At 41.0% G+C, this 15,692-nt stretch overlaps 1 protein-coding gene and 1 long non-coding RNA gene across 2 annotated transcripts; both read left to right on the top strand.

The window, feature by feature from the left end:
* The first annotated feature begins 2,518 nt into the window (after positions 1-2,518).
* LOC308057381 (ankyrin repeat domain-containing protein 26-like) lies at positions 2,519-6,587 on the top strand. The gene is made up of 3 exons (XM_080411496.1): positions 2,519-3,380; positions 4,700-4,855; positions 5,279-6,587. The coding sequence occupies exons 1-3, from the start codon at positions 3,183-3,185 to the stop codon at positions 5,564-5,566; spliced, it is 642 nt and encodes a 213-aa protein (XP_080267622.1). The 5' UTR covers positions 2,519-3,182; the 3' UTR covers positions 5,567-6,587.
* A 2,506-nt stretch (positions 6,588-9,093) lies between these two features.
* On the top strand, positions 9,094-11,697 carry LOC308057363. The gene is made up of 3 exons (XR_013925235.1): positions 9,094-9,286; positions 9,966-10,201; positions 10,960-11,697. It is a non-coding gene; the product is annotated as an uncharacterized lncRNA (long non-coding RNA).
* Positions 11,698-15,692: the final 3,995 nt, after the last annotated feature.

Here is a 15,692-nt window from a genome sequence, read left to right on the forward strand (position 1 = left end):
CTGCCATAGGTAAGTGGCGTGCTGATTCACCAGTATTACTTCTGGTCACTGAATCCGTAATATGTAGGCAATGCTCAGTATACTAAGAAAATGTATACTAACCATAGTAAGTTTACGATGCTTTGATCTGATGAGACAACAAACTCCTTTTTCAACAAAATGGCTGTAATATGAAGATGGGTTTTTTTAATTTTATTTTTCTAGTGTGCACACTGGTGTGTGTTTCCCTATACAAACTTACAAATAACGGATAAATCACTCAAAGTTTTTTTTCTCTATCTTGTACAACTGATACCATGCACAACGCAATGAAGTTAGAATTCTTTAAAAAGTTGAAAAGTACAGTAAAAATATGAACTCTGAAAACATTTAACATTTTTTATGGTTTGAGTTGTCTCTGCAAGTTCATCATGTTGGAATATCTACTTTTATATCAGTGCTTTTGTTTCTCAAATCCTCCGTTAAATCCCAGATGTTCTTTGAAACAACAAGAAGAAAAGAGGCCCAGAGTAGAAGTGCTGTGTGAGAAAATGAGAGAAGACCTCCGAAGGAAAGAAGATCAATATTGTAAAGAGATGGAGGAGAAACAGAAACTTGAGTTACACTCTAGGAATTTAGAAATGGAGTTAAGAACACTGAGAAAGCTCTTGAAACAGGTATATTAAATAATGAATTAAACTCTTTGTCTTATTTTCTGCTTCTTTTCAATTGTATTCCAGTATGCCTAGAGAAGGAGGCGCTTTGTTCATGGAAGAGGCGTTGGATAACAATTGTCATTTTTTGAGAACAGTAGAGTACAGTTGGTTCACAATTGGGCTGTTCTTTTTTTTTTTTTTTTTTTTGCTTTGCAGTTTATTATTCCTTTTTTCCTTTTTCAAAATTGAGGTTTCATTTGTATTTCAGGCAAAGCCTTACCTTTTTTTGAATTACTACAAAACATCCTGTATTTCGCCTTCTTAAATTTTCATAAGAAAATTTAAATTTATTTATTTATAGGTGGATTATCATAACGGTGGGGAATCAAAAATGTTTTCAAGTATGCAAGGGAGAATGGGAAGATGTATTGCTAGCTCTGTTTTTTCTTCAGATGCAAGCAGTTTTATTGTATTACTGTAGGTTGAAGAGGAACGTGATGAAACACAGAGACAGCTCTCTCAGGAAAAGAGGGCCAGAGCCCTTCAAGAAGGAATTTTGAACAACCACCTTGGGAGACAAATGGAACTAGAAGAAGAGACAAGAAGATCTATAGGAAAAAAATCAGAGGTAAGCAGATTTTTTTTCTAATAAATTAAATTTCACCATGTTTGTTTTAAAGTCATAATAAATCTTACATAACTTTTTCTGTTTCTTGATGGTTTATTTACTGTTTACCGGTGTAACTTATCTGGGTAAATACCTTTCTTGTTTTCTCTTATGTCTAAAAGTTCTGGAAAGCAGCATCACTCCTGTATGTACCTGAATTACTTGTGCAAGTAGGAAACTAATAGAAGACACTGTTTACACCGTTTCTTAACCTATCTGTTATTTTCCATTTCATAGACATTTTGTCATCACTTTTTAGGCTTTCTAGCAGTGAAACACCTAGCTACCTATGTCAAGGTTGACCAGGAAGAAAGTTGTTTGACAGTGTTTGTGTTTCCATTGCTTTTTTCTTTTTTTTTTAAAATTAGTTATTCCCTTATTGAACTTACTTCAAGTATGCCTTTCTTTTCCACCTCCACATAACTAAAATTTTATGATCGAATATCAGCAATGAATTCAACTCTCTGTAAGAGTTAGAGTAACTGGAGGAGAAAAAGCAATCATAAGCACTGTATTAAAAAAGATCTTGGAAAGAATTTACTGAATTTCCTAAAGAATGTGCAGTGCTTGGAAGCCTTTTTGTTCTTGGCTGTGCTGCCCAATAAATGTAGGGTGAATGTGTTTTAAGTGGAAAAAAGTTATACATACAATAAAGAGGCAATATACAGGACTATTGCATTCCGGGGGTGATTGAGTTTTATAGCTAACTTCCAGTAACACAAAAGGATAAGTGTTCAGAAGACATTTGAGAAGGAAAATACCCTTTCTAGCCTTGTGTTTACCAGATCTGTAGCACAACTAATTCAACCTTAAAGGCAGTATTATAAAGGCATGCACATACAAGAAAGCGCTGTCATTTTAAAAGCTTTGGTTGCTGGTTTAAGGGGGGAAAAAAACGTAACTGTATATTTGGGATGTTCATTTAGGTTTTAAGGATATGTTGCACTTCCGTTGTGTACGTACGTTGTACATGTGCATGGGTTCACAGAGTAGCTTATTGCCTGAAACTTCATCTTTGAAGTCATGCTTTAGTACTAGAAATGTTAAAATGCAGTTTATTGCTGCAGTTTTTTTGTAGATTCATTTCCCAATTGGCTCTTTATTCATGTTCCCTGTCCTTCAGGAATCCAGCACTGACAGAGAACAGGATCTGTTGTACAAGAATCAGTTATTACAAGATGAGATTGCTATGCTAAGGCTAGAACTCACTCAAGTAAGACTTAGGCACCAGGAAGAAGAAGGAAAATATTTAAAGGAAAATGAGACCTTGAAAGAAAAAAATGAAGCTCTCAAAAAGGAACGTAAACTGAACAAGGAAGCATTAAGACAAATGTTTTTTCAGTTCAACACGGAGCTGGACTTACTAAAGACAGAATCTGCAGTGCTGACTTCCAAGCTTGAGCAGACAAACAAAAGCAAAGACAGACTAGAGACAGAAATTGAATCATTTCGTTCCTCCCTGAACGCTGCAGTTCAAGAACTTGAACTTCATTTGTCATCAAAAAGCAATGCTGAACGAAGATTTCACAGAGAACGTGATGAATGCCTTTGCTTGCAAGTCGAGCTCCATCGTGACCTCTCTGGCGTGCAAGAAACCAACAAGAGCTTGTCTCTGCAGCTGTGTAAAGCTAAAAGCAAAGCTAATAGGCTAGAAAATGAGCTTCACCAGTTGAAGCAAATGCTCAGAGAAAAAGCTTTGCTTTTAGAAATGGCAAAAAAGAATTAAGTCAAGGCCAGTGTCGGGCAAAGGAATGTGATCATGCTCGACAACTTGAGAAAGATCCAGTAAGCAAACTTGTAATAAAACAGGAGTCCTTGCAGGAGCGATTGGCCCAGCTCCAGAGTGAAAAACCTTTTTACTCCATCAGCAATGGGAAGAGATGCAGAACAAGAGGATCATGAAAGAAAAAATGGTGGATTATGTGCAGCACTGTTTTAATGACATTTTCAGCAAACTTAGAGCTGATAGGGAAAAGCAAGTTTATCTAATAGAAGAGCGAAACAAGGATTTAAATGCCAAGTGTACTGATTTAAGGGAACAAGTCTTTAAATATGAGACTGACGTAGTAGAAAGACAGGTAAAGTATATGCGTAGAAAGAACAATTTAAAGTTTGTCCATTCTTGAAATTAGTTTGTTCCTACAATGTATCCGGTGTAAGTTATATGCATGGGACCAAAGAATACTGATTTGTTCTGGTTTGTTATGTTTCTCTCGGAATTGCGGAAAGTTTTGGCAACGGGGATATTAGTCCTCAGATCTAAGCAGAGAACAGAAAAAAGGTATCCAAGTCTAAGCTTTGATCAAGAAAGGTGATTCTTCTCTAGAACTTTTTTTCATCTCTTTTCCTTAGTCCATGTTATGCCCTATAGAATAGTCTTAAGTATTTGATGGTTTTGATGTAAGTATTGCACTGATGACATGAATGAGAGTGGTAGAAAAGGAGGAACCATCCAATACACGAGGGCTGAGAAATGAAGGTACAGAGAAGTGAAGTGGTTGGGGATAGATTTATATGAAGCTTCTATAGAGGGGAAAAAATAGGTTCTCTGTAAGCTGCTATCAAGATTGAAGAGTATTAGTAATGTCCAGCTGTTGATTTCTGTCTGTGTTTTGAGGGTTCTGAGGGGCCTGCCTGTTCCTCAAAGTTCATGTCAGACGGTGACCTTAAGCTTTCTCTTTTATGATGTGTAGCCACACTCCAGCAGTACTGTCAATCATGGTAAACTGTGACTTGCTTTGTATTCTTACTACCAAAATAATGGGTTCCTTTTGAAGATCATGTGAGAGAGTGTGTGTGTGTATATGTATATAGCTATATATATATATATATATATGAGCTATGCAGATTTTTGTAAACCTAATCTATCAGTACTTCTAAAACGAGCTGAGTAAGAAGACTACAAGAGGATGTGATTCAACATACCCTTAAAGTGTATCTCAAAGGAGCTTTCAGATATTTGTATTCATTTAATTGTATTTGTATAGTGAAGAAACAGAAGAAAGAACAATCTAACACAAAGTCCTGCCTTCAGTCACCAGAGTAATATTTGCAGTCAAACTGTGGCTCTTAGATCACAACAGATTTCTTTGGGTTTTGTTAGGAAAAAAATACCTGATGGCAGTGTGTTCCTGTGTATTGTTCAAGGAAGAACAATACCTGAGCCTATTTTATGTGTTAGGAAACAGAAATCCTCGTGAACAGCTGCTGATAGTCAAAGGTTCTCAGCTGAGAAAGATGACGAGAGGTCATCATCCATGCAGATGCCTGCTGGTGGCAGGCAAAATTTCATACTTTTGGGTTCAATCTAGACAGGTCTAATTGTATAATAAAATAAGTTAAAGGCATATTTCATGTTCTTAGAACTTTCTTCATGCTCATTTAACTGTTTCGTTAGGGCATGTTTGGACAACTGCAGCAGGAGCTTGCTGATGCACTTAAAAAGCAATCTATGCCAGAAGCTTCACTTGAAGTTACTACACGCTACCACAGTGACCTGGAGAGAGACAAGCTGCGCTTGCAAAAGGAGTTGGAAAGAAAGTTGAAAACTAAGGTACTTAATGTCTGTAACTATATGAAGAAATCTGAGTGTAGCTGTTGAAAGTAGGAGCGAATGTTGTCCTTTTGCACCACCTTTTGCAGTGTTCTTATGAAAACTGAAGTATAGAGGGAACCAGAGGAGCTTTGCAGGAAAGCTGTAGGGTGATTTTGTGTGTGTGTGTGCATGTCATCTTATCCCCCAAAGTTGTAACCTCATCCTGTCGCTTCTAGAGTATTCCTTCTTCCCACCAGCTCCAGCTGCTGTTCTTGGTTATGGTTCCTAAGGTGTGTTTTACACTCCACATCAACCTTGGCCATAGGTCTTGGATGGGTGGAGGAGAGCTTAGGCCTGTTTCTGTGTAAGTTACTGCATTGTCCTGCGCTCTTGTCTTTTCCGGCCACCTTGCTTTTTCTTCTGCCACTGTTGCTTTCACAGACGCAGAAGCAGAACATGCTGGCTCTGACATCCAAGGACTTGCACAGCACGTGGGAGGAGCACTTGAAGTCAAGATCCCACCTTGAAGAGTGCGTTGCTCAGCCGGACGAGGAGAAGGCTGAACTGTTGCAACAGGTGAGCCCAGAAAATTCTCCGGGCACCGAGCCAATACCCAGGAGAACCACATGCACCTTCTGGTCAGGTTCTTACATATCATTGCTTTCTGTTATCCCTGCCATTCAGGCTGCGAGTACCTTATCGTTTGGGGGTCACGGAGGAAGCAAATAAAAGCTAGATGGGTATCTCTGTGTAAGTTCTGGAGTGGCTCTGTTGGGAAGAGTTCCCAGTGTGGTTTGCTATCAGTTGAGCACATTGAGCAAGGCCACAGTTCCCAGTTCTTCCTTGGATTTTGTGTGGTCATCTTCTGACCCCTTGGTTTCTAGGCAGGTTTAAAATGCTTGATGTTTCCAGTGCGTGTATGGAGGAGCTGCTGTATGTTTTCAGCGTAGCGGGAGCTTAAAAGCCTTGCAGAAAAACATACTGAAGGAATGCTGGGTAAATGAACGAGTGCTTGGGAAACAAGCAGCGCCTGCCAGTTGCCAAGGGGCGGCCTTCCCCTTTTCTCCTTTTCTGTAGAGGGAAAATGGAAGTACAAAGTCAAAACAGCTGCCAGCTCTCCTCTGGTGTGGCTGAGAAAACACCAAGAGGAGGAAAACCAGCATGTGGCTAAGTAAAAGCCCACACAGAAGAGGTGGAGGTAATGGCCGAGGGGAATAAAATGTTGAAGAACTCCAAAAGATCAGATTCCTCCACAAGCCCCTGCCTGCTGGTTGGTGGAAGATCCCATGAAAGCTTTGGATGGATCGATGTTCTCCCATGAAGTGCATACCTACGTAATCCCTACTGTTAGCAGAGGCACTGCCAAAAGTGTTCTCCAGCATCTTTTCCACCTGTTATGTCTAGAAGAGGATGGCCTTTGCTTCAGGCGAGGGCATCTGTTTCTGTAGTTACATATTGGTCTGTTTGATGTGAAACCTGAAGGGATGGATGGAATAGCCTCAGGAATTCCGTCCCATGGCATTCTGTGGAACGTGGCTAACGGATAGAGACGTCCAGCAGCTTCTCTGTGGAGAGCGCTAGATGCACAGACTGTACGTAGGTATTTTTCCTGTGCTCTGTGTGCGTGATACATCTTTCTTTTCTCTTTTGAAAGTGCGAGAGTGAAAGAAAGGAAGTGAAGAAGCTGGTAGAGTTGAAACGCCCAGTTGAACTACGTCTGGCCCAAGAAATGAAAAGAAACCTCGATCTGCAGAAAGGTGTAAGAGGTACGGCTTTTTAGCGTGGTGAAGAGGTATCCTTGCGTAGGAGTCATGTTTTATTAAACTTTAGTGTAAAAATAGGTGTACCTAACTGTGAGCAGATGCCAGCCTCGCGTTAGTTCTTGCAAGGTACTTCTGTACACCAGCCCCTAGTTTTCAATAGCTGCCAAAACAACTGCAGATGCAGGTTGCCCTGCAGTTCTCCTGGGAAAAAGGGAGTCTTTCATTCCTCTTTTCAGGTGAAATCTGGACTCTCCAAGTGTATGTGGCGCAGGAATACTGTTTTTTCCTGGTAATTCCTGGTGTGTCAAGTACATTAAAGATAAAGCAAGCTGTGTCTGTGCTGTTTACATGAGAGTATGTGAAAAAGTCCAGTTTTGTTCCTTTGCTTCATTGTTTTCATGACTAGTTTGCTGTGCAGGTTGAAGAGGCTGCTGAGCAGAGCTACGAAGGAGCTAAGGGTGTATGAGGCGAGAGGGGGACTGTCCCAGCTGAATTTGCAGGGAGAAGTGAAGAAAATGGTCAATGAAATTGGCAGATTAAGAACAAAGGTGAGCTTTATTTTGTTTGGGTTATTGTGGTGGTTTTTCTTTTGTAACCTTTGTTCTTTCTTTATACTTCTTTTCATGTTGTTGATTTTGACTACTTTTTTCTTGGCTGTATTTCTGAAATTATTTGGCTGGTTTTTGATGTTCCTTCTATGGTCACAGTAGTAGGCGACTGTAATACTGATGTAGCTCTTAGGGGTAAAGATGGAAGTGTTACGTACACAGCAGTATCTGCGAGGGCACATCAGGGGTAGGCTGTCCTGCAGAGGAAGGGCAAAGCAAGAGCCACAGCAAGGCTGGCAGGGTCTGTGACCACACAGGCCAGGGATCAGCCCCACAGGCCCTCACCAAGAAGAGCAGAAGAGTTCTGGGGACAGTTCTGGGGACAGTAAGCAGAGTCCTCCAAGAGTGCAGATCACCAGGCCGGTCCATAGGGATGGGCAGGTCTGCAGTCCTACTGGGACGTCACGTCCATGGGTGAGGGCCAGGGCTGAGAGCAGTGAAGGCCCAGCACAGGCCTGGCTGCAGCTTGAGGCCGTGGCAGCATCGTCGGGCTCCGATGGATGCATTCCCTCTCGGAAGAGAGGGGAGTAACGCCACCATCACTCGGAACAACTCTGTGCAGTTGGCCTTGCCCAAGGTCACCCCCTGAAGCCTGTCTCGGGCACGAGTTGAGCAGGAGGCAGGTGGGGGTTTGCTTTTCGGAATGGTGTCTTTGCTTCCCAGGGCACGATGCAGTGTGAGGTGATGCGGAAAAAACCCTGTAACTTGTTGCTTACTAGTAGCTGACTCGGTCCGTCTTTCCCTTGTCATGGAGACCCACAAATGCTTTTGAGGTTGCTCTGGCTGTTCGGTAGCGTGGAACCTTTTAGCTGCTTCTCCGCTCATTACTGAGATAGCTGTGTTTCAAAGTTATGCTCCTTTTTAGAAGATATTATTGTAGAATGAGTCAACTGCCTTGAGAGTGGCTCATTTGTAGTTCACAGGTTAGCAGCATATTTTTGTTCCTGTTGGAAGAGTTATTTTGAATGACAGGGAATGGAATTACGTTTGGGCAATTTTAAATAAGTGTAAAGTTTCTACGTATTTTAGAGACTTTCAAGTGTTGACTCTGGTGGTTTCCCCCTCTTTTTAAAAAATAAAAGATGATGGGATATCATGTTTTATGGTTAATAGGTATAGACGATGGATGTTTCTGGAGGGGGAAAGAAGGGGATAGAAGCTGTAGTTGACCATTGGGACCTATGGGAACTCTGATTATTTCCTGGAAATCTTTTGAAAACAAACCGTAGCTTTGACCTAAAGAGACTGTCTTCTGCCACCACTGCTGCAAAAGTGGTGTTCTGAACTACTACTTCCAGATCTATTAGCGTAATGGAAGGAAAGGGTATCTGTTTCTTGCCTTGTCAGTTCTGTGACGAAGCTTTGACCGTGTGACAGCATGTGACAGTTCCTCTGAAGCATGATACATGGGTTTTTTTCTGATGAAACCAGAATGTGGCTGCGATGTAACTGGGTATGGGTGTGTTTGATTTCCTATGATCGTATGAACATCTCGCAGAAGAATAGCCCTAGTGCTTTTCAGCCTAGCCCTGCGGGTGTAATGCCGCTGGTTTGGTACCTCTTGGTCTGTGACCCACTGCAGAACTGAGGAAGGATGGGAACCTGAGGAATGCTGTCAGAAATGATGTGAAAGCTGTTCTTGTTTTAAAAGAAGAGCCTGGTTTCAGTGTTAAAACAAAAGTGAATCAGCAGATGATAAATAGTCTTGATGGCCAAGACTTTACCTCCTTTACCAATTTTCACAGATTTGACTTTTTAGATCCCTCTGAGTTCCCTGTTTTTTCCCCTTTCCTGTCTACAGGTCGATGAACTTTCCCAGCAGCTGGAGATAGTCTAAAAAAGGCATGCAGCTAGAAGCACAAAATCATGATTTGCGAGAGTTGTCCACCATGCGTGGGAGCCATGAAAAACTGGAAAAGAGCAAAAGCCAGCTGAAAGAAGAGGTGGCTAACCTCAAACACCATATGGAGACTAACATGGTGGATCGCAGCCAAATAGAACAATACAAAAGAGAGGTGGAAGAGTGAGCTGAACAAGAAATAAGACAAAAACTGCAAGAAGTCAATCTGATTTTGCAGGTAAGTTAATTTCTTATGTGTGTCTGTTATAGACTTCTGTTTTGGTTGTCATTTTATAGGGGCGGGGGGTGGTGCCTGATTCCATGTGTTACGCTGTACTTCTGTTTTTCCTGAAGGGCAGTGGGAGAAGGGAATATGGTTGGGCAAGATGCTTTCATGTGCGTGCAGTGTGCCTGCAGGCCCTGAATCAAAAACTTGCCAAGGTAGATTTTCATTTTGCAGTTCTTGGAGGGGTATCACTGTCCACTGGTCTGTTCTCATTGTTTATCCTTGAATGGGTATTGCAACTTAGAGTTGTCACAGCCAGGCATACACATCTTCCTTAGTCATTGCACAAGGGGCAACGCTCAGAAAAGAAGTCACCAAAGCTGCAGGGTGGGGGCTGGGGGTGCCGCATCTCCATAATTTCTTTGAGGAATGCTATGCCCTGTCCTACAGAGATAGTGTTCTTCCATCAGTAGCTTTGATGAGTAATAGTGCTAAGATGGGAGTTCTTTCTGAATGAAAAGAATCATTTGGTGTGGTAGTTCCAGGGTTGTGCCCTGGTCGCTGATGGCAGTGAGGAGGCACAGTTGCCTCGCTGAATAGAGCTGGGCCCTTGAAATTGGGTGCACGCAATTGACTGGCGAGGAGAGTTCTCTTTTTCTTTGCGGTGGTTGAAAGTGTGTGTCTACTTCAGATGCAGGCAGCCTCCCAGGACAGATTAGAACAAATCAGAGCCAGTCGTCATGCTTTGCTGACAAACCAGCTAGAACACAGAATTGGAGACCTCGAACGTGAATTGGACAGGATAAAAAATACCCAACGAGACAGTATTTTTCAAAAAGAATTCGCACAGGCAGAAGCGGAAAAGTACAAAGACCTGTACCTGGAGGAAGTTAAAAATGGAAGATGCCTAGGAAATAAACTGGAAGGGTAAGTCCATGCATTTTTGGGGTGATAATAAGATACTACTTCTTCCTCAAGCAGTTTTCTTCGTTAAATACCTTTTCTACATCTGGTCAGCATTATGCGTAAGATAGCATATTTGTGATGAAAGTACCTTAAGGCTCCCCCCTGTTCATTGGAACTATCTTCATTTCTCTTCAGTGTTCCAGCAGTAACACCACCGATCATGGGTGTTAATAGGATATTTTTGAAGTTGAGTTTGTTTTAACAGGCAGCCTTTTTGCCAGTCTCTAATCTCCTCTTCTTACTCTAAGTATGGCAGAAAAGATAATGTCATGTCCTTTACTGCTTGAATAAGGATAGGCCCTTCAGAGAACGGCATTTGATGCTATGAAGAAGAACAACAAAAATCTTTTGGCTTCCATTTTAGCCGCATGTCATAGGTTTCAGCTTTCTTTGGGAAAGGAAGGGTAGCCCAGAGTTCTTATGCAGGTGATGTACCTTTCAGGAAGAGCTATGTAAACACACGGTGTGCACAGACTGCTTTGAGGCCTTAATGCTGAGAAGTCCAAAGTATTGGTTAACTCTTGCTGCTTCTTGCAGGTAGTGTGGCTACCTAGAAATAGGCTCTTCAAAAAACCTCAGATCAAATTATGGACGTTTTTTTTGGACTCTCTTAATCCCTTCCACTTTCAGAAGTCAAATAATAGTCAAAGACCTGGAGGGTAACTTTGCGGAGGTGTTATTACCAAAGATAATTCTTTGTATGCTTCTGAATGTTTCAGAGCTAATGAGAGACGAGCAGAAGCCAACGCTAAGCTCCTTCAGGAGTGCCATAGAAGCAAACCTTTAATTGCAAGCAGCGCTGTCAGTGGTCCAGTTCTGTATTCAACTGAACTGGGACATACTAGCAACGATCTGGCACTGAATAGAAGTCTAAATCTAGGAGGAAGCTTCCTAACCCCAACCATGAATACGTTACCATCAAGAAACAGAGTTGAAGCCTATGTGGCTAAGGTAAGCGTTTTTAAATACTGTTCTCAACTAGTGTTGAAGAGTATCTGTAAGCAAGGTTGTGCTTTTCAGTCTAAAGTTAGAATCCATTTCTAGTTCCAAACCATATGCTCTAATATGCTAAACCAAATTGCTCATCAAAACAGTACACAACTAGGTGGTAGAAACGAAGACTTCTGGTCATCAGGGTTATACAAATCTCCAGAAGTGCTCAAAGACCAAAAAATACTGAGTTCTAAATGATGAACTGCGTAACAGTTTTGGTTTTTTTTGCAAGTTCTCTTTTGCAAGAGAAACTGTGATGAAGAATACTGTGGCATAGGAAGCTCCCAAATAAGCTCTTCAGTAAAATTTAATGCGGATGCCCCATCCCTGGCAGTGCTCAAGGCCAGGCTGGGTGGGGCTTGGAGCAACCCGGTCTAGTGGAAGGTGTCCCTGCCCATGGCAGGGGGCTTGGAACTGGATGATCTTTAAGGTCCCTTCCAACCCAAGCCATTCTGTGGATGACCTTTTTTAAAACACCTAACTTTATGATGAGTGCAGTGCAAAATCCCATCAGACATCTTTGTTTGAGACACCTTTTCCTCCTTCACTGATGTTCATGCTAGCAGTTTCTTCACCGGAACTTGTTTTAGTACAATACCAACAAAGGGATGCTTCAAAAATAGGATGGTATTGATGTGCGGAAAGCAGACTCCACAATCAGTAAGATTGTGAAGTAGGTATGTTTATTCAGCGCTGGGCAGCACGGGGGGTAGTCCTGCCAAAACCGTGCGCGCCTGACACGAAAACTTGCTCTGTTTTTATAAGGCATCTCATTACATATTCATAATGTGTTGCAATACGCCTATACATATGCATTACCTATCCCCGCTTCGTATTAAAATTAGTTCTGCGAGCCATTTCCGTATTTTTTTCTCGACTGAGTTTGCGCAGTGTCCCATGGTGGTGGTCGTCAGGGGTCCTGAGGATGAAGGCAGGTGAGTCTTGCTAGTTACCCCCACATCTGGCGCAGGCTCAGTAGCGTCCTGGTTTTTGTCCAAACCGCAGAACCAGCTTTGGCTTGTTCTTGCAAGGTTGTAATTGTTCTTTTGACTTATATGGTCATAAAGCTGGACTTACATGGTCATAAGGCTCTTTACTCCCGTATACCTTATCACAACACCCAAGCAAACCATGTAAGATCTGGCAAACAGCTAAGCAGACTATTATTACCCTAAACAGCTAAGCAGACTATCGTAATCGTTAAACTTTACCCTATCTCTTAACCCCCCTCTCTCTCAGTAGTGAATGTTAGTTATTTTTTTCATAGTATTTGTGTTTGTGTCACTTTTCTAATTATTCAGATTTTCTCTGGAAAGGAGGAGACCAGCATTTCAGACATAGAGCCCAGGGCAAAGAAAAGAACAAACCAAAATCCAAGGTCCATTCTCAACTGCCCCCTCAGGTTTTCTTTTTATGTTAGTGAAAAGTTGTAATCATTAATAATTTTGTAAAGTGTCTAGTTCCAGTGAAAGCTTGACTTGCATGTGCTTCTCATAACAAAATAATGGTTTACCTTTTTTGCATAGTTGAGAAGCATGTAACCTTCCAAACCCTTTCTTAAAAGTACTTCCTTGCCTGGCTTTGAGTCTTGTTTTCAGAGTTGTAAGTAAAAAAATGCAGTGTTTAATTTTGGTGTGAAATACCACTACTTTACATTTAGATACTGCAATAAAAAAAAAAAAAAAAGTTACGGCATGAACATTATTCTTATCAGGGAGACTGCTTTATGAAGTTCGGCAAACCAAAACGAATGCATATGAGCCAGTGAGTGGTGTATTTGTGTGGATGCCCAGTGCTATGCTTGCTTGATTTTATGTCTGAATCGCTACTGAAATAAATATGTTGTAGCATAAAATGTTGAATGAATGCCGAGGTAATGTTTTGAAAACAAGGGAATCCATTGTTTTGAAATAAAACTGGAATAACATATTTAAAAGTTCATTTCTACTCTGACTGCTATACAGACTCAATCAGCAAAGTGTGGCTGGTGACTTTAAGCATAGCATGCTTTTCATTTCAGATGCAAAACAGGACTGCTAAAGCCTCTCTCATATTTAAAACTCCTCAAACCAAACTATCATTTTAATGACTTCATTTAATTATTTTGTTCAAAAAGTATGTTACACTATTCCGAAGAACTGTTGTCAGGAAAGCATATTGTATTCTCTTGCTGTCTTGCATACTCAAAGTTAATGTCATTCTTTTGTACTTTAGTTGTTTGACATTTCAATTGTTTTAGTAACTTATTTACCAGTGAACTTTCTGTTTTGAAGTTTACAAGGAGTGTGTTTTCTTTTGAGACTGCCAAAGCCAAATGCAGGAAACACAGACATTTCCATATATTTGAAAAGAATGTTCTGAGGTGCAGATTTCGTAAGCCACCCCTGCCTCTTCCCACCCCAAAAAAGTCCTGGAAAAGGTTTGTACTGACAAGTGTTCTGCGAAGAAAAAGGGTGCTTTCCATCCGAGGTGAATGTTGTTTCAGGGCTTGCCTTTGCTCACAAGAGACTGCAAAACTACAGTCGTGGCAAGCAAGAACGCCTTTGGCTCACTGTGACCTGCAATGATGTTTTAAAGCGTGGGATGGTCAGGATAAGTGAAGTGGAAGGCTGTGACAATCCCTGCAGTACTACTGTACATACCGCATACTGTATGTGCTTGCACACGTGTGTGTTGTTTTGCAGAACAGGGATAGGGAAATGGTAGGATTTTGTTGCCATCCCTGTTTGAAAGTAAAGCCCCCAACACAAAAGAAGCAAGCTGCCTTTAGACTGCATTTACAGCTCTTGGTGACTGCAGGTGTGTGTAAATATTAGAGAACAGCAGGGTCCTGCATTCCCAGAGCCACTTGAGCAGTGCCGTGAAGACAAGTGTCCTTACTGGTATTGCAGTCATACTCCCAAGCTCTCCTGCTGTTTCCAATCTGTGCGCACAGCCGTGAAAAAAATGGACTGACATTTACAGCACAGCAGGGAGACTCTTGAGTAGGGAATGTTAAAGACTCCGCTACCTATGTTTCAAAGTGGCCGCTATACATGATAAATCTTCACAGGAGAACTAGTCAGCACTTCAGCTGATGGTGTCATGAGGCTATTGATAATGAAGCACAGAATGCTTCTTTTAGTGCTTGAACGCTTTGCAGACATTGTTTCTATTTTTTTTTTCCTTAATCTAAAATATCTGGCGAGAGAATCAAATTCAGGATGGGTATAAGATATTTTTTAGATGGTGCTTCTTTGCTAATTTTTACAGGAATAAGTTAATACAAAATATTAACGTAATTCCCGATGTCTGTTACAGCTAGCATTAAGAAGGGTCAGTTGCTTTCCTGAGTAGTTTGACAGACTTTACTCACTGTTTTATCCTAGTGAGCTGCCAGATTTGGGATGCCATAATAAGAGTAATGTAATTAGGTTTTCTGCACGTTGTCTGGTTGACTTCTTAGTTAAGGGGTTCTTTCCCTTTGGGAATAAGACTAGACAGCCTGTCATTTGCTATTACTAATTCTTCCTAAGATTATCACTGGAGCTTTTTTTGTAATTAGCTATCTTAGTTGGCTCTTAAATTTTAATAGCCAATTGAAGCTACATTTTAGCCAAGTTCCATACCTAAATTGCATTCAGTCCATTAACAAAGTTGGTTAAAAGGCTCTTAAAACAAAAGCCAATAGATGGTGGTTAGCACTTCCATGTTTGCAGCAGTAGCAGTACCAGCCTCCAATGAACATTCTCAAGAAATGGCACTTCCTTCTAGCAAAGGAAGAGAACAAAGAATGACCGAAATTTGTTTTGGGAACAAAGGCTGATTATGCAGAATACTTGTAGAAAAAAAGTAAAATTGAAGTGCGTCTTTTCTGGAAGAAGGTGGGGGAGATGCAGAAGGGAGAAATTAATGGTTCTGCTCAGACTTGACAGGTTCTGGAAAAGCCAAATAAATGAAGTTATGTTTTTCTCCATTTCAGCTGATCAAAATTATTAGCAAAACCATCTGAAGCACCTTGTGGTGGAATCGTCACCTTGCTGAGTTTAGTTTGTAAAACATCCTGCCAGACATTAAAAAAACTGTAAGCATGCCAGCACATAGGCTCAGAGCACCGCTTCTCTAGTTGATAGACCCTATAATTTTCTTTTATACTGAAGACCATGGCTGGATACCTCAGCCTCCCAAATAATTTAATGTAACATCAGTCTGCATTTTTTTTCCCTAATAACACTTGTTTAAATTAGATTTTTCTCCTCTTTTCTTTCTTTAAGGTATAGACAGGAGATTAACAGCCTTTGGATCATCCCGTGACAAATAATGGCTTTCTTAGACTTTTCTGCTTTTTAAAAAATAAATAAATCTTTACTGCTGTGAAGACATCAAATATTAATACTGCTACAGTTTTAATACAGAGTCTACTAGTTGCTGATGAGTTGTTTCAAGGATGGTTTGCAATGCCCTGTATGTGTGACGATAG

The sequence above is a fragment of the Falco punctatus genome (assembly GCF_963210335.1).
Source record: "Falco punctatus genome assembly, contig: scaffold_28, whole genome shotgun sequence".
In the NCBI taxonomy this organism is placed as follows: Eukaryota; Metazoa; Chordata; class Aves; order Falconiformes; family Falconidae; genus Falco; species Falco punctatus.